Source organism: Haematobia irritans, chromosome 5 (assembly GCF_050003625.1).
Source record: "Haematobia irritans isolate KBUSLIRL chromosome 5, ASM5000362v1, whole genome shotgun sequence".
NCBI classification, from domain to species: Eukaryota; Metazoa; Arthropoda; class Insecta; order Diptera; family Muscidae; genus Haematobia; species Haematobia irritans.
The window spans coordinates 144,717,752-144,736,830 of record NC_134401.1 but is presented as its reverse complement, the minus strand read 5'-3'; the positions used below and the strand labels follow the sequence as shown (position 1 = coordinate 144,736,830).

General features: G+C 30.9%; 3 protein-coding genes across 4 annotated transcripts in view; 2 read left to right on the top strand and 1 right to left on the bottom strand.

Annotated features, from left to right (window-relative positions):
• Positions 1 to 895, top strand: part of LOC142241606 (uncharacterized) — a 44,499-nt gene extending 43,604 nt beyond the window's left edge. The window contains exon 8 of the mRNA XM_075313391.1: positions 20 to 895. Within this exon, the coding sequence (XP_075169506.1) occupies positions 20 to 895 (876 nt within the window). The remainder of the gene's footprint in view (positions 1 to 19) is intronic.
• Positions 896 to 5,675: 4,780 nt separating this feature from the next.
• Positions 5,676 to 19,079, top strand: part of LOC142241854 (uncharacterized) — a 120,977-nt gene continuing 107,573 nt past the window's right edge. Inside the window, exon 1 of the mRNA XM_075313683.1 lies at positions 5,676 to 5,936. Coding sequence (XP_075169798.1) covers positions 5,775 to 5,936 — 162 coding nt within the window. The 5' untranslated portion in view covers positions 5,676 to 5,774. The remainder of the gene's footprint in view (positions 5,937 to 19,079) is intronic.
• LOC142238686 (CDK5RAP3 protein homolog) lies at positions 9,248 to 11,312 on the bottom strand. 2 transcript variants are annotated; one of them, XM_075310396.1, is made up of 3 exons: positions 11,204 to 11,312; positions 10,785 to 10,959; positions 9,248 to 10,715 (listed from the first exon to the last, which is right to left on the bottom strand). In XM_075310396.1, the coding sequence occupies exons 1-3, from the start codon at positions 11,207 to 11,209 to the stop codon at positions 9,352 to 9,354; spliced, it is 1,545 nt and encodes a 514-aa protein (XP_075166511.1). In that variant the 5' UTR covers positions 11,210 to 11,312; the 3' UTR covers positions 9,248 to 9,351. The 2 variants fall into 2 exon arrangements, with proteins under 2 accessions (XP_075166511.1, XP_075166512.1); XM_075310397.1 differs by lacking the exon at positions 11,204 to 11,312 and having other exon boundaries at positions 10,785 to 10,965.

Here is a 19,079-nt window from a genome sequence, read left to right as displayed (position 1 = left end):
AATATATTTCATTTTTCAGAATATGTGGCCGCAAACAAATCAAACGCCCAATCAAATGGCTTACAGTACAAATGGAGGTCAACAACAGCAACAGGTGCAACAGCAGGCCCAGCAGCAGCAGCAGCAGCAGCAGCAACAACAACCACCTCAAGCTACACAACAACAAAGTGCTGCGAATCAACAAGCTTCCGGTGTTAGCAATGTTGGTGGAGCTGCTGATCCCCATAACTACAATAACATTGGCAGTATTTTAACGAATCTCATCGATAACAATCCGAATCCAATGGAATATAATTTCGAATTAATGCAACAGAGTTCTGTGCCTGTGGCAGGAAGTGCAGGAACGGCTACGGCAGCAGCTACACAAAATCAACAACAACAGCAACAGCAGCAATCAGCTTTGAGTGTGCATCATCAACAACAGCAACAACAACACCAGACAGCTAGTGCTGCATCGGCTTATGGATTACAGCCCACTGCTGGAGCCAGTGGTTTAATACGGCATGCTGGTGTATATGGAGCACCAGGATCAATTTATGACCCCCATCCTCATCACCCAGCTGCCCATCATGCCACAAGTTTAGCCGAAATGGGAGAACAGCAAAAGAATAGCTTTCAGCCATATCATCCTCATGCCTTGCAATCGCATGCCCATGCCTTGGGAGGTCACCCATTGGCGCCAACAGCCCATCATCCTTTGGCTGCAGCTTCACACTTGTTACCTCCTCCGCCACCGCATGCTGGTCATCATGTTTATGATCGTGGCGGTTATTCTGTGCTGGGCGGAGAAGATGGCAAAGCGGTATTACCACCGATCAGTGATTATATGCATCACATGCAACAACAACACGTCCAACAACCCGACTTATTGTACTATCCAGTGAAAAATGAATGACATTTAAAATAGGTCATGCCCTCTGGTGGGGCTGGCGGGAATAGCAATAGTAGTACGACGAGAGCAGCGCATGTCTATCACCAGGGACTTGCATCCCATCACCACCACCACCATCCACAGCATCCACAGACACAGTATCCATATCACCACCACCCCCACCATCACATGCAGCAACAATATCAGCGTGGTAAAACGCATCCATCCCACCACCATCATCATCCTGGTCATTCTGCGGCGGCACACACACAAAGTGAGTTGCTGCATTGGTGGCCGCCGCCACCACCAGTGCCTCCATCAATGTCTACATCACAAACATCAACAGCGGTGGCATCACCATCGGCCGTTTCATCTCCATCATTATCCACTGCAAATACAAAATCTAAGAGAGGCGATGTTTCATATTAGGTCTTAGGATTATTTTTTCTTTTTTTTTAATTATATTTTGTTCATATACACATATACATATATTTTTTAATATAAATAGTCTAGTATATTTAATTAAGAACAAAAAATGAAAGGAAGCATTGAGAGTTCTTACGTATTAGAACCTTTTTAATGCTTCTGATGCGTTGTCACAACGCTCTGTGTTATGCATGAGAAAATCAAATAGTGTATGAGTGCATCTTGAAAGCGATCGGAATAACTCGCAATAAGTGAGAATCCCATGAGAAGTTTAAATCGATTTTCAAAATTTTTGACTTAATATCTATCTACGGGATACATGTGAAGTCGTGAACTGTACTCTATATTGGAAAGAAGGATCACTTATCTACTTGACAAATAAAACCTTCGTCGACATATCAAGGTAAGGGATGATGTTTTTTTTTCAAACAATTTTTATTTTACTTTTTAACATTAAATCTAAATTTAAAAAATGAGCTATACATCATTCTCTCTACGGCTAGATTATTACCGACAACAAAACTTTTATTTTTTGTAATTTTTTTTATCAGTCTGCTTGCTAAAATCGGTAAAAGGTTATAGTAGGGGCAACACAGCCTTTTGGTATAACAACTATTTCAGTTGTTGGATTGGTAGTTGAACGCCGAATATATATCAATAAAAAATTTCCCGGTCTCTGTTGGCATGTTTGTGTCGTCAAATTAATAGGGATATATTAGTCATCACTTATCAAATTTTTTAACTCACCACTACACACAATTGTTCCATTTTAATTGGAAAAATTTTCTGTGTAATATTGAAAAATCATGCTTTATTGAAAACAAAAACACTCGGAAACAAGAAATGAGAAAATTTTTGCCGACAAGGTTGTTTTATTTCTTCGTCGGGGAAAAATGTTTCGCCTACAACCTATCACTATGTTTATATGTATACACTTTAATTAAAATATAATGAAAAGTTCAATTTGACACGATTTTAGAACCCATTTAGAGAACAAATTGATTTCTATAAAAAGACTTCTTCTGTACCAATAAATTTTTCATAATATTTGATAAATAGAAGTTCGTATTTTTCAATATTTTGATTAAAGATTTCAAACTTCATAAAAGTGGATTGGTATTTAAAAACATTTTCACAATACTTTCACCGGTTTATAACAGCATATGCCTCACATACACATAACTTGAAAAGTGACAGAACACAAGATAAATAAGAAAAACAAAAACGTATAAATTACTACTACTACTACTTCTAAAGAAAATATACATAATGCATAATGCTTTAGATGTTTAAGATTATTGTTAAAACAATAAATGAGAAAAAAGATCAGAAATTAAAAAAAAAAACACACACACACACTCAAAACAAAATATTAATTTTAAGGCAAGTTATATTTGTTTTATATATATAAAATGTATGCTTTCAATAATTCAAAGAATATTAATTGTTTTAAATAAAAAAGGACAAAACACAAACATATAAAATAGAAAGAAATCATATGACTCGATTAAAAGTTAAAAAAAATTATAAATTATTTGTTTGTTTGTTTTTTTGTTTTTCATTTATCATATTTTAAACTTTTAAAAAAAGAACAAATTTATTATAGAATTTTAATGTTTTATATATATATTTTTTCTAACAAAAGAAAACAACAAATCTGGTGAGCAATGTCATCGGAACAATTTATAAGAAGCCAGTTAATAATTTTGTTTCATTTTTAATACAAGAAACCCCATTATATTATATACTTCAAGTAAAAAAAAAAAAAAAAAAAAACATAAAAAATACACAAATACATAATACAAAAAAAGAAACATAAAAAACATTAACTAAAATAAGCAATAATACATATATAGTATATATAGTAGGTTTTTAAATATTATTGTAAAATATAATAGTGTATATTTATAAATTTTATAATTTTTTTATCTTACTCTTTAACCCACGTCCTTTGTAATTTCTGCTAGTGGGCTTAAAATCTCGTATTTCATGTCCTTATAAAATAGCACATTTAATCTCTTGTCCTATCACTCTAGTGTCTCGTTTAAGGAACAAATTTGTATAAACATGAATGTGTTGTAAAACAAAAACGAAAGATGAAACTCATTTTATAATTTTTAGTACAAGTGGTTGTTGACGATGATTATTATTTTAGAAATACTAGTTTTTGTTGTGAACAACAACAAATCTAATAACCACCACACCCACCTCTTCCACATTTGCATTATGCGTATACGTTTTAGTTATGATATCTCTACATCCAACTTCCCCCACTCGCCCCAAATCTCCCACATTACACTATACTCTTCCTGTTTTGACTATAACTCCTCTAATACTATTGTATACTCGTATTCTATACTAATAAAACACACATCGTAATAATGTATCTGTTTTTTTTTTGTTTAAAAATTTTGTGAATTTTATTTTTTTACTATAGATTGTTTTTATTATTTAAGTGAATTTTTTTTATTTATAAATAAAAAAAAACCTTACAGATTTTAAAGTTTAAAAATATCAGATTACAATAACAATAATAATAATATACAACATAATGAGAAAGTATGTTAAAATAAAGAAAAATAAACAATAAAAAAGTATCTTAAAGTATGCTAGAGAGAAAAACACACATTTTAATAAATTAAAAAAAAAACAATTAGACCTAAAACTGTAATTATTAAAAGAAAAAAGTTTGTATATTAAATAAAAAAGAAAATAATTAAAAATCTAATGTGTTTTTATTCAAATTTGTTGCAGGAGAATTTATAATGTAGTTGGAGAAAAGGCTTTAAACAAAAATTCAAGTTTGCAGGATATGGGGAATATGATGCAAATATTTCCGAGTTGAAGCGGCGTTTCACTTTGCGGTGAAACCATTTAAAGAAGCTTTGAAACACTCAGAAATGTTACCAACATTACTAAGAGGGGATAATTCATCTCTGAAAAACTTTTTGGTGTTTGGTCGAAACTGGGTTTGAACCCACGACCTTGTGTATGCAAGGCAAGAATGCTAACCATTTAACCACGGTAGCTACCAATGATTATGGTTACGATCTCTTCTCGAAAGACATCGACTATTGTGTCTATCATATCATTCGCCAACTATTGGGTATGAGAACGCTCAGTGTGAAGTGAATAACGCGAAGGCTGACTATATTCAATTGTAATAAACCAAAGTTTTTGGTTCGATATGTGAAAATAGGTTTTCATCCATAGCTCAGTTATCCGAGTGGAAAAACTGAATAATCGGCTGGCATGGTTATGGAGTCTGTATTTTTGATGCGCATGGATCTTCATTGAGTACCTTGTAGAAGGATGTGATGACGCTGAATAACCCCAGGATTTTGCTTCGATATGTGACAAAGGATAAAAACTACTCAATGCCTTTACTCCTAAGTTCAATTGACAATCATCCAATTAAGTTTCATGGCCGCAGTTGTCGGACGTCTCTTACATGACCAATTAATGTGGCTCGTCACTGTTGGTGGCGAGTTGTGGTAACTCAAATCTACCACCACCAATATTGTATGACCGGAACATAATGGTTAGAATGTTAATCAACGGACGAATTTTGTGATTATTTTGTATCTAAACAGCTGGTGCTAGTGTTGCATATTTGTGGAAATGATCTGGATAAATGAGTTCTGTTATTTATTTTAGTTCGTTACGACTTGCCTATCCAGTACTATCAAAATCTTTGCATATCGGGTTAATTCACAATGATCACATATAAGGTTAGGTTAGGTTAGGTGGCAGCCCGATGTATCAGGCTCACTTAGACTATTCAGTCCATTGTGATACCACATTGGTGAACCTCTCTCTTATCACTGAGTGCTGCCCGATTCCATGTTAAGCTCAATGACAAGGGACCTCCTTTTTATAGCCGAGTCCGAACGGCGTTCCACAATGCAGTGAAACCACTTAGAGAAGTTTTGAAACCCTCAGAAATGTCACCAGCATTACTGAGGTGGGATAATCCACCGCTGAAAAACTTTTTGGTGTTCGGTCGAAGCAGGAATCGAACCCACGACCTTGTGTATGCAAGGCGGGCATGCTAACCATTGCACCACGGTGATCACATACAAGACTTTGTTATTGGGAATATGTTATAAAAGTGGTTTATCAAAATAGAACCTGGCAATACCTTCGCAATTTGCAGTGATTAGTTGATTCGAAGTTCTAGACGGGCATATTATAAATTTTCTGTGATGTCTTTTATTTTATCACGGCTAGGCCAATACCATAAGAAAACCATCCTACTATCGAGTTAATTCACAATGATCGCATATAAAACTTTGGTTAATGATTCACAATAAATTGTTATTGGGAATATGCCAGGATATGCAACTTTATTAAAATTCAATCTGGTAATACTGTCGAGATTTGCATTATTAAGTTGAAGTTCGCGCTATATAAATACATAAATCCAATATCCAGTAAAAAAAATAAACCAAATTTTGTGTGAATTTGTGTGGACATCATGATTAATTTTAAATCGATATCGATATTAGTAGTGAAATGCAAAACTTGTACGAAGTTTTTTACGATATCATACGATTCTATAACAAACTTCAAACGGGATCTGTTCAGAGCAAGTATAAAAATGTGCAAGCACGTCATCAGTTGTTACGAAAAAATTACTGTAAGTAAAATCTTCAATTTTTAATAAATAAAATATCCTAATGGCAAGTTTTTCAAACACTGTTTGGTAAAAAAAAAAATTTCGCATGCGATCAGCTGTTCTATGACCACGATTAATAATAAGACACTGAGAAATCGGCACTAATTGTAATAAGTGATTCTTGGTATTGCCTAACCTAACTTTTTAGTGGTTCAACCTCTTGTTAAGAAAAAATTTTCAAATTTCATTTAGAAAAATGCCAAAAATTGGAATTTTGCTTTATTTCACACTGCCAGAAAAAATTTGCTTTTTTCTTTGAAACCAAACTTTCTATTTAACTGTTGATTTTATGAAGTTTAAAGAGTTATAATAGTTTGCGCACAGCAAACCAATTCGTAAATAATTGGGTCGTCGAAGGCAGAAGATTGAGTCCAAAGTAACGAATTATTTTCGTTTTCCTCTGGATAGCTTGACTATGGCCTCATACATTTTTATGGTGGGCAGCGTTACAGTTAAGAATTTCCGAAAAAAGTGGTACGCCTATTTTAAAAATATATAATAATATTTGTCTTGTTTTTTATACCCTCCACCATAGGATGGGGGTATATTAACTTTGTTATTCCGTTTGTAACACATCGAAATATTGCTCTAAGACCCCATAAAGTATATATATTCTGGGTCATGATGAAATTCTGAGTCGATCTGAGCATGTCCGTCCGTCTGTTGAAATCACGCTAACTTCCGAACGAAACAAACTATCGACTTGAAACTTGGCACAAGTAGTTGTTTTTGATGTAGGTCGGATGGTATTGCAAATGGGCCATATCGGTCCACTTTTACGTATAGCCCCCATATAAACGGACCCCCAAATTTGGCTTGCGATTGCTCTAAGAGAAGCAAATTTCATCCGATCCGGCTGAAATTTGGTACATGGTGTTAGTATATGGTTTCTAATAACCATGCGAAAATTGGTCCATATCGGTCCACTTTTACGTATAGCCCCCATATAAACGGACCCCCAAATTTGGCTTGCGATTGCTCTAAAAGAAGCAAATTTCACCCGATCAGGCTGAAATTTGGTACATGGTGTTAATATATGGTCTCTAACAACCATGCAAAAATTGGTCCATATCGGTCCACTTTTACGTATAGCCCCCATATAAACGGACCCCCAAATTTGGCTTGCGATTGCTCTAAGAGAAGCAAATTTCATCCGATCTAGCTGAAATTTGGTACATGGTGTTAGTATATGGTCTCTAACAACCATGCAAAAATTGGTCCATATCGGTCCATAATTATATATAGCCCCCATATAAACGGACCCCCAAATTTGGCTTGCGATTGCTCTAAGAGAAGGAAATTTCATCCGATCCGGCTGAAATTTTTGTACATGTTGTTAATATATGGTCTCTAACAACCATGCAAAAATTGGTCCATATCGGTCCATAATTATATATAGCCCCCATATAAACCGATTCCCAGATTTGGTTTGCGGATCCTCTAAGAGAAGCAAATTTCATCCGATCCGACTGAAATTTGGTACATGATATTAGTATTAGTCTCTAAGGACCATTCAAAAATTGGTCCATATCAGTCCATAATTATATATAGCCCTATATAAACCGATCCCCAGATTTGAACTCCGGAGCCACTTGGACGAGCAAAATTCATCCGATCCGGTTTAAATTTGCAACGTGGTGTTAATATATGGCCGCTAATAACCATGCGAAAATTGGTCCATATCGGTCTATAGTTATATATAGCGGATCCCCAATCACACAAAAATTGGTCCATATTGGTTCATAATCATGCTTGCCACTCGAGCAAAAATAATCTAGCAAAATCTGTCGAAATTTTATTCCTATAGAAAATTTTGTCAAATTTTATTTCTATAGAAAATTTTGGCAAAATTTTATTTCTGTTGTCAAAATTTTAAATCTTTTGAAAATTTAGTAAAAATTTTATTTCTATAGAAAATTTTGTCAAAATTTTATGTCTATAGAAAATTTTGTTAAAATCGTATTTCTATAGAAAATTTTGTCCAAATTTTACTTCTATAGAAAATGTTGTCCAAATTTTATTTCTATAGAAAATTTTGTCAAACTTAATTATATACGTATTTAATATATACCACGTATGGACTACGTGGTATATATTGTGTTGCAAATTAGATCTAAATTGCAAATTAGATCTAAATTAACCTGACAATATTTTTTCTCCAATTCATCAAAAATTCTCATAGACCCCATTTTCATGAATCTCCGTTAGTACAAGGTTATCTAGCCAACTTGTAATATGTTCTAGGAAAATATCAGTCATTTTGTTTATATACTCATATAATAGCCCATACATATTAGGCACAAAATCTACTAAAAGTAGATTTGAAATCGCTTTTTTATAAGGCAAGTGGATTTTGGAAGTATAATGTGAATGAGGTATAACATTTCGGAAATTAATTGATAAATATTTTGCACTTAAACTTAACCGGAAAACTTTCTCGAATTTACTGACAGTTAAATTCCAGCGGTGCTACACGGAATTTGCTCTGAAGTAGCTTTATTATAACCCTCTCAAATGCCCAATTTATTTTGGTACAGGGTTTATCGCGTAGACTATAAAACAAAACAAAAATATCGTAAAATCCAGTGCATGACGTAGGCTCTTTTTGAAAGTTCAAGCTGAGTTTTTTTATATTAAATCATTTTCGGGTTTCAATATAAGCTTCCCATTTTTATGAACACCGCTAGAGGGCGGACCCTAGAATGGAAAAAGCGTTCCCAAATACAGTTTTAAACTTAAATCTAATCACAGCTGTAACCTTTACGGGATTCGGAGCCAAAATTTGTATATCACGACAAAATGGTGGCACAAAAAACGAAAAAATAGGATTTTCTAGGACAAAAGTATCACTTTACGAAAACAGTTGCCGATTTGGCACAAAAGTAATTCTATATATACCAACTGTGTCATGCCCGCCTTGCATACATAAGGTCGTGGGATCAACGCCAGTTTTGACCGAACACTTAAAGTTTTTCAGTAGCGGGTTATCCCCTATCAGTAATGTTGGTGACATTTCTGAGTGTTTCAAATCTTCTCAAAGTGGTTTGACCGTAATGTGATACGCCGTTCGGACTCGGCTATAAGACGGAGGTCCCTTGTCAATGAGCTTAATATAGAATCGGGCAGCACTCATCGATAAGAGAGAAGTTCATCACATAATCTAAGTGAGCCTGACATATCAGTCTGCCTCTATAGCTTACCTAACATGGTCTTCAGAAATTTACAAGATAGCTATGGCAAACTCTTTTAGATTCTTAGAATTAGTCTAAAAATTTTTAACAAAAATATATTTTTATTTATTTTACACGTCAACCTTGTTAACATTTTTTCTCACACATAAATATTGCATACAATTCACCAGAAAACAAAAAATTATCTAAACACCTCCCAATAGATTGACCACGCGATTCTTATATCGCTTCGATATATCGTGTTCAATTTTCACTTGTAGATCTTTTGTTTGTGCTACCAACTTCTCCAGCACCGGATTTAATTGAAGACGTTGTTCTTTCAATTCAACTGAACGGTCCTTGAGAATTTGCTTGGTAATGCGTATCTTTTCTACAGCCTTTATCATTTGCTTCAACTTCGATGCCAATAGATCAGCGTATTTAGGCGAATGTTTCAATTGGAAGAGATGGCGTGTTTGCTGGCTACTTATTTCAGATAAAATATCTTCAATATTTGAGAGCATTTTTCTCAGCGATTCCTCGTCGTGTGTAGAAATTGATTCCATAAGCGAGAACATAATGTTACTGCTAGTATTAACTTGTTTCAATTCATAGCAGCGCATACGAAGGAAAGCTTCAAGTTCATATAATTCATCTGTAAAACGTTCGCGATAATTGGGAGAATCAAGGATCGTATAAGCCTGATCGCCTTTGGCAACTCCTCCATCCATACCGGCTCCCTCTACTACAATACCGTATTCTTCTATGGGAATATCGAAATTTACCTCAACAGCTTCGGCGGGTGAACTTTCAATTCCCCAATCTATGTCTCCTCCTTCACCGCCATCGCCAAAATCTATTGACTCTCCACCACTTTCCAAGTTTAATTCACCAAAATCTATCATTTCTCCCGAGATGGTGGAAGAAGCTCCTCCATTATCATCTCCAAAATCGATTTCATTGTCGTTGCCCCTTGAATCATGCTCTTCGCTCAAATTCAATTTAATGGGGGGTTCTTCCACAGACAATGGAGGCTCTTTGTGAATGTATTGATAGACAGTAGTATTTCCGAATTCCATTAAATGTCTGGTAATGGGTAAACATTGTTGTTTCGTTTGTCCACTTGTGGCGGCATACAAGTCCAGAGCTTGATCCAATGTACCAATCTTCTTTATACTCTTGGCATATATTTCTGGTAAGCCAGAGAGAACTTGGGTGAATTCCTCCCTCAAATTTTCGCCTTTCACACCAATTTGTTGCAGCAAAGCCGCATGTTCATTTAGAAGTTGTGTTTCTGGTTTACCCAAATCGATGCTTCGTTTTAGACTTTCATCGCTCTGTTGTTCTAGCTTGGTCATTTGTTTGCGTACATTGGGTACTTCATAGTTTACATTACGCACATAGATTTGTGCAGTTTCAGCCAAATATATACTATCTTTTTCGTAGAGACGAACGATTTCTTGCCAATCCTTCATACGTTTACTGCCATAAGAACCGAAGAGGCCTTTGGTATCCTTTTCAGTTTGCTTAAGTATATCTATGATTTCCTTACAATGGTAGTAGTTTATGTCTGGAAATAAGTAGATAGTGGGCTATTATTATCGATATATTTGGATGATTTTTTAAGAAGTATAATTACTTGTGCCCTTTAATAATTCAATTAATTTCTCATGCGAAGGCATGTCCATTAAAGCCGTTGTTATCTTTGAACGAATTTCTTTAAGATTGGCCTGAATATTTTTAGGAACAATTCTCCGACTTACAAGCCAATCTTGTAATTTGAGAGTATGTATATCTATGGGTATGTCGGCCTCCTGCATTATAAAGAAAGTAAATTAAATGTGTTGAAAGTTAATGAAGTCTGGTAATTGGGTCTATTAAATTAATTTTTATTGTTAACTATTTTAGAGATATTTTGGAATAGTGTCTGGAACAAAGCAAACGTATGGCTCTCAATTAGCTCAACAGGTGTTTGCCCCACAACTATTTTCGGATGCTAAATTATTTAAATTTGTTGAGAAGCATGGAGATTTATTATTATACTTTATTTTTACTTACATTCATGATTTTATGCTGAATTTATTTATTTCGTGTCCACGCAAACAATTCTCGTCTTGTCAATATTTTGATTAGAAGTTTTAGTGTTGCCGTATCGTGTTAACATATGAGCTTTCATATTATGGAGCGTTCACATCATAAAAAAATACAAGGTTGTGTATTATTCGCTTTACAGATTATCAGTTATTCCGGACGGAATGTCGGAATAACTGATAATCGTATCGATCCGACATGTCGTGTCGGATCGATACGACATGTCGGATATGACTAAATAATCGGTAAATGTGTTATATTGATGACTAAATAATCGGTAAATGTGTCATCGATCCCATAAACATGCAGCAGTATCGATTATGCCTTCGGACTTACAGCATGTTTCTGTATGTCGATCGAGCTCTGTCGATCGACTGAAATGTAAACAAACAGTTGAATTTACAACCAAAAATCAGCTGTTTCTGGGATTTTCAGTCGATCGATAGAGCTCGATCAACATACCGAAACAGGCAGTTAACGTAATATGTGATATGTTCGACACGACCACTGTCGTCCGGATAAGCTTACAGCCTGTTTATGTATGTCGAACTAGCTCTATCGATCGACTGAAGTTCATAGAAACAGCTGACTTTAGGTTTTAAATTCAGCTGTTTTTCAGTCGATCGATTTAGCTCGATCGACATATAGAAATAGGCTGTTCTCGAGCTAAATCGATCGACTCTATGAACTACAGTCGATCGATAGAGCTCGTTCGACATACAGAAACAGGCTGTTCATAATTTCTAATAAAACAAGCAATTATCTTCCATTTAAATTTGTGGCGCAACTATAATCGAAATTTGTAAGAAACACTCTGAAAATGAATGAACTAATGTAAAGGTGTAGAAGCTTTGAAAAGAGGTTGTACAAAATATTATGTAAAATTTTTTCAATGCAGCTTTGGTGTTCTGTCTTTCATACAGCACTGGGGGAAAAAAGTTCTCCATACGAACCAAGCGCCTTTTAACCTCTCTTGTCAGACCAATGGATTCCGCATTATGATGTATAAATGATCTTCATAGGGTTAATGGTTTTGTTCTGCGTCCTTATAAATCAATATTGATTGTGATTCGCTTTATTTGTACAAAATGCCCGATTGTGAAGTGCATTTTATAAGCACCTCCTGTTATGATTTCCATTAAGGGTCTCAAACACCGTTGCCACAGATGGTAGAATTCTATCAAAAAATTATAGATTTTTTATTGTTTGATATATTGGTAGAATTCTTGATGTTTTGGTAAATTTTCCAAAATATACTTCTTGTACTAAGAAGAACTTCAATTTTCTATAGAAATACAGTTTTGAGCAACTTTTTTGTAAAAATTAAATATTGACAAAATTTTCCATAAAAATAAAACATTGACAAAATTTTCTTTAGAAATAAAATTTTAACTACATTTTCTATAGAGATACAACTTTAACAAGTTTTTCTATAGAAATAAAATTTTGACAAAATTTCTATAGAAATAAAATTTTGACAACATTTTCTATAGAAATAAAATTTTGACCACAATTTCTATAGAAATAAAATTTGGACAAAATTTTCTATAGAAATAAAATTTTGACAAAATTTCTATAGAAATAAAATTTTGTGAAAATTTTCTATAGAAATAAAATTTTGACAAAATCTATAGAAATAAAATTTTGACAAAATTTTCTAGATATAAAATTTTGTGAAAATTGTCTATAGAAATAAAATTTTGTGAAAATTTTCTATATAAAATTTTGACAAAATTCCTATAGAAATAAAATGTTGACAAAATTTTCTATAGAAATAAAATTTTGAGAAGTTTTTCTATAGAAATAAAATTTTGACAAAATTTTCTATAGAAATAAAATTTTGACAAAATTTTCTATAGAAATAAAATTTTGACAAAATTTTCTATAGAAATAAAATTTTGACAAAATTTTCTATAGAAATAAAATTTTGTGAAAAATTTCTATAGAAATAAAATTTTGACAAAATTTTCTATAGAAATAAAATTTTGACAAAATCTTCTATAGAAATAAAATTTTGACAAAATTTTCTATAGAAATAAAATTTTGACAAAATTTTCTATAGAAATAAAATTTTGACTAAATTTTCTATAGAAATAAAATTTTGTGAAAATTTTCTATAGAAATAAAATTTTGACCAAATTTTTTTATAAAATAAAATTTTGACAAAATTTTCTATACAAATCAAATTTTGAGAAAATTTTCTATAGAAATAATATTTTATGAAAATTTTCTATAGAAATAAAATTTTGACAAAATTTTCTATAGAAATAAAATTTTGACAAAATTTTCTATAGAAATAAAATTTTGTGAAAATTTTCTATAGAAATAACATTTTGATAAAATTTTCTATAGAAATAAAATTTTGACAAAATTTTCTATAGAAATAAAATTTTGACAAAATTTTCTATAGAAATAAAATTTTGACAAAATTTTCTATAGAAATAAAATTTTGACCACAATTTCTATAGAAATAAAATTTGGACAAAATTTTCTATAGAAATAAAATTTTGACAAAATTTCTATAGAAATAAAATTTTGTGAAAATTTTCTATAGAAATAAAATTTTGACAAAATCTATAGAAATAAAATTTTGACAAAATTTTCTAGATATAAAATTTTGTGAAAATTGTCTATAGAAATAAAATTTTGTGAAAATTTTCTATATAAAATTTTGACAAAATTCCTATAGAAATAAAATGTTGACAAAATTTTCTATAGAAATAAAATTTTGAGAAGTTTTTCTATAGAAATAAAATTTTGACAAAATTTTCTATAGAAATAAAATTTTGACAAAATTTTCTATAGAAATAAAATTTTGACAAAATTTTCTATAGAAATAAAATTTTGACAAAATTTTCTATAGAAATAAAATTTTGTGAAAAATTTCTATAGAAATAAAATTTTGACAAAATTTTCTATAGAAATAAAATTTTGACAAAATCTTCTATAGAAATAAAATTTTGACAAAATTTTCTATAGAAAAAAAATTTTGACAAAATTTTCTATAGAAATAAAATTTTGACTAAATTTTCTATAGAAATAAAATTTTGTGAAAATTTTCTATAGAAATAAAATTTTGACCAAATTTTTTTTAAAATAAAATTTTGACAAAATTTTCTATACAAATCAAATTTTGAGAAAATTTTCTATAGAAATAATATTTTATGAAAATTTTCTATAGAAATAAAATTTTGACAAAATTTTCTATAGAAATAAAATTTTGACAAAATTTTCTATAGAAATAAAATTTTGTGAAAATTTTCTATAGAAATAACATTTTGATAAAATTTTCTATAGAAATAAAATTTTGACAAAATTTTCTATAGAAATAAAATTTTGACAAAATTTTCTATAGAAATAAAATTTTGACAAAATTTTCTATAGAAATAAAATTTTGTGAAAATTTTCTATAGAAATAAAATTTTGACAAAATTTTCTATAGAAATAAAATTTTGACAAAATTTTCTATAGAAATAAAATTTTGACAAAATTTTCTATAGAAATAAAATTTTGACAAAATTTTCTATAGAAATAAAATTTTGACAAAATTTTCTATAGAAATAAAATTTTGTGAAAATTTTCTATAGAAATAAAATTTTGACAAAATTGTATATAGAAATAAAATTTTGACAAAATTTTCTAGATATAAATATTTGTGAAAATTTTCTATAGAAATAAAATTTTGTGAAAATTTCCTACAGAAATAAAATTTTGACAAAATTTTCTATAGAAATAAAATTTTGACAAAATTTTCAATAGAAATAAAATTTTGAGAAATTTTTTTATAGAAATAAAATTTTGACAAAATTTTCTATAGAAATAAAATTTTGAGAAAATTTTCTATAGAAATAAAATTTTGTGAAAATTTTCTATAGAAATAAAATTTTGTGAAAATTTTCTATAGAAATAAAATTTTGACAAAATTTTCTATAGAAATAAAATTTTGACAAAATTTACTATAGAAGTAAAATTTTGTGAACATTTTCTATAGAAATAAAATTGTGACAAAATTTTCTATAGAAATAAAATTTTGACAAAATTTTCTATAGAAATAAAATTTTGACAAAATTTTCTATAGAAATAAAATTTTGACAAAATTTTCTATAGAAATAAAATTTTGACAAAATTTTCTATAGAAATAAAATTTTGTGAAATTTTTCTATAGAAATAAAATTTTTACAAAATTTTCTATAGAAATAAAATTTTTACAAAATTTCTTTAGAAATAAAATTTTGAGAAAATTTTCTATACAAATCAAATTTTGAGAAAATTTTCTGTACAAATCAAATTTTGAGAAAATTTTCTATAGAAATAAAATTTTCTATAGAAATAAAATTTTGAAAAAAAATTTCTATAGAAATAAAATTTTGACAATATTTTCTGTAGACGTCAAATTTAAGTTTTACAATTCGATACATCTACAATTCAAAGTATATATATATATAGGAGGGATCATAATATATAATATTGCAAATGCTGAAATAATAATGAAACATTTCTTTCAAAAAAATTTTTTTCGTACTAACCACAAAATGTTTGACCAAACATTCCAACTTAAGACATTGTTTTAACTTTGGTAGATTTTTGGTAACATTTGTTTCAAATTTTGGTAGATTATTCTTGGCAACCGTGGTCTTAAATCCTCTCTATTTTGGCATTAGAACTATAGAGTTCTTGCTACTCTTGCCGTCCAATATCGATTTGGTTTGATAACAGGCTCTCTGGGGCCAACTTCCTTTCCTCGAGTCATCAGTATTGATAGGGGAGAAAAGAGGTCCGCAATGGCCACGTCTTTCTCATCATTATCTATTATTCCATACTGTCCGGTACCCAGCACAGAGTAATATTATGTCGGTTAGTGGAAGCTCTAAGCTCTCTCATAAGTATTCCTACGACCTTATGTTCACATTACCCAAGGTATTTTCAGTTGCAGCTTGACTTACGATGAAGATGCTGACATCGTTTCTGAATATAGATCTCATCAATAATGTGTGTGAAGATAAATTCGAATTTGAAATTTGCAGCAAAAACTTAGCCGAGACACAAACCAACACCAAAAATATTTTTCAAATTCGAATTTAGGATTTCAAATTCGAATTTGGATTTTTAGTATTTGGCTTATTATTTAAAAACTAAGCCGCGTGCGATATAGAGAGTAGGCTCATTGGAAAGGGCTTGAGCTCAGCTTTCATAATCACAAAAGTCTTCATTAGAAAAGTATTTGTGAAAAGCGAAAATTTGAAAACAAAATTTTCATCAAATTTTTACAACGGGCCCACCGTGCCAAAACTAAGCCACGTGCGATATACAGACTAGGCTCATTGGAAAGGGCTTGAGCTCAGCTTTCATAATCACAAAAGTCTTCATTAGAAAAGTATTTGTGAAAAGCGAAAATTTGAAAACAAAATTTTCATCAAATTTTTACAACGGGCCCACTGCACCAAAACTAAGCCGCGTGCGATATAGAGACTAGGCTCATTGGAAAGGGCTTGAGCTCAGCTTTCATAATCACAAAAGTCTTCATTAGAAAAGTATTTGTGAAAAGCGGAAATTTGAAAATGCTTTTTCAACAAAATTTTACAACGGAGCCCACTGTGCCAAAACTAAGCCGCGTGCGATATAGAGACTAGGCTCATTTGAAAGGGCTTGAGCTCAGCTTTCATAATCACAAAAGCCTTCATTAGAAAAGTATTTGTGAAAAGCGGAAATTTGAAAATGCTTTTTAAACAAAATTTTACAACGGAGCCCACTGTGCCAAAACTAAGCCGCGTGCGATATAGAGCCTAGGCTCATTGGAAAGGGCTTGAGCTCAGCTTTCATAATCACGAAAGTCTTCATTAGAAAAGTATTTGTGAAAAGCGAAAATTTGAAAACAAAATTTTCATCAAATTTTTACAACGGGTCCACTGTGCCAAAACTAAGCCGCGTGCGATATAGAGACTAGGCTCATTGGAAAGGGCTTGAGCTCAGCTTTCATAATCACAAAAGTCTTCATTAGAAAAGTATTTGTGAAAAGCGAAAATTTGAAAACAAAATTTTCATCAATTTTTACAACGGGCCCACTGTGCCAAAACTAAGCCGCGTGCGATATAGAGACTAGGCTCATTTGAAAGGGCTTGAGCTCAGCTTTCATAATCACAAAAGCCTTCATTAGAAAAGTATTTGTGAAAAGCGGAAATTTGAAAATGCTTTTCCAACAAATTTTTACAACGGAGCCCACTGTGCCAAAACTAAGCCGCGTGCGATATAGAGCCTAGGCTCATTGGAAAGGGCTTGAGCTCAGCTTTCATACCCACGAAAGTCTTCATTAGAAAAGTATTTGTGAAAAACGCAAACTTGAAAACAAAATTTTCAACACATTTTTACAACGGAGCCCACTGTGCCAAAACTAAGCCGCGTGCGATATAGAGCCTAGGCTCATTGGAAAGGGCTTGAGCTCAGCTTTCATAATCACAAAAGTCTTCATTAGAAAAGTATTTGTGAAAAGCGGAAATTTGAAAACAAAATTTTCATCAAATTTTTACGACGGGCCCACTGTGCCAAAACTAAGCCGCGTGCGGTATAGAGACTAGGCTCATTGGAAAGGGCTTGAGCTCAGCTTTCAGACCCACAATAGTCTTCACCATATAGATGTAATTAAATTTTAAAGTTTTATTTAAAGGATAAACAATTTCTCAATATTGTCAATATTCTTTTTTGTATACACACAAAAATGCTTTTTTTTCTAATTCAATCACGAAATTAATTGATACATTTAATTATTTAATTGAAATTTCTTAAATCACGAAAATGGCATTAAAAAAATTAATTGATGTTAAGAGCAAATTTGAATTGATTTTTTAAATGACTAAATTAAAAATTTAATTGATCAATTAATTTTTTCATTAAAAAGTTAATTGTATCAATTAGTTTTTTACTTAACAATTTTAAGATTATTAATTAATTTAATGTTTCCATCTTGATTAAAAAGTTAGTTGCATCAATTAATTTATTAATTGGAAAATTTTTCAACTTCTATCAACTTTTTCAAAGGAAATGTGTTGAAGATATTTTTTCTGCGTAGGACTCACACTTTGGGAACAGCTGATATTTATCAATAAACTTTTATGTTCACTGCGTTTGCATGCGAAAAATAAAATTTTGATATATCGCAAAATTAATTGCTCCAATCGATTTTTAATTAAATTTTTTTTCTATCACGAAAATGATAATATCAATCATCTATAACAACTAAAAATTAGTTGTTCCAATTCAATTATGCAATTGATTTTTGTTTTAACTAAATAAATAATGAAATCAATTAAATTGTGATTAAATAGGTTTTAAATTAAATTATTAATTAAAACTTTAATTTAAAAAAAAATTGGTGGTATTTTTGCTGCGTAATGAAGATTTTGTTGATTCGCGGTTCCGAATCATTTTGTCCGCAAATGTAATTAATTCAATTAAATCCAATTGATTCCATTAAAAGTGTAATTGATTACGATAGCAAAACACTATTTTTTCACCGAAGCAATTTTATTTTTATTGAAATGGCTTACATAAAGAAGTAGATAGCATCAATCACAAATTACAAAAATACTTAATTAATTCGGAATTTACAATCAATTGTAGTGTTGATTCAATTAATTTTTAAATTATGCCAATAAACTGTTTATTGTATCATTACTCATTTATAATTAATTAAACTACAAATAAATAATAGTGTCGATTAATTTTTTAATTGGTTCAATTAATTTCGTGATAAAAAAGTAAACAAAATTTTTTGTGCAAAAACCTAAAAATTAATAAAAAAAACTCATAGTAGACCATACACAGAAAAAAATACTACCAACGTATTTCC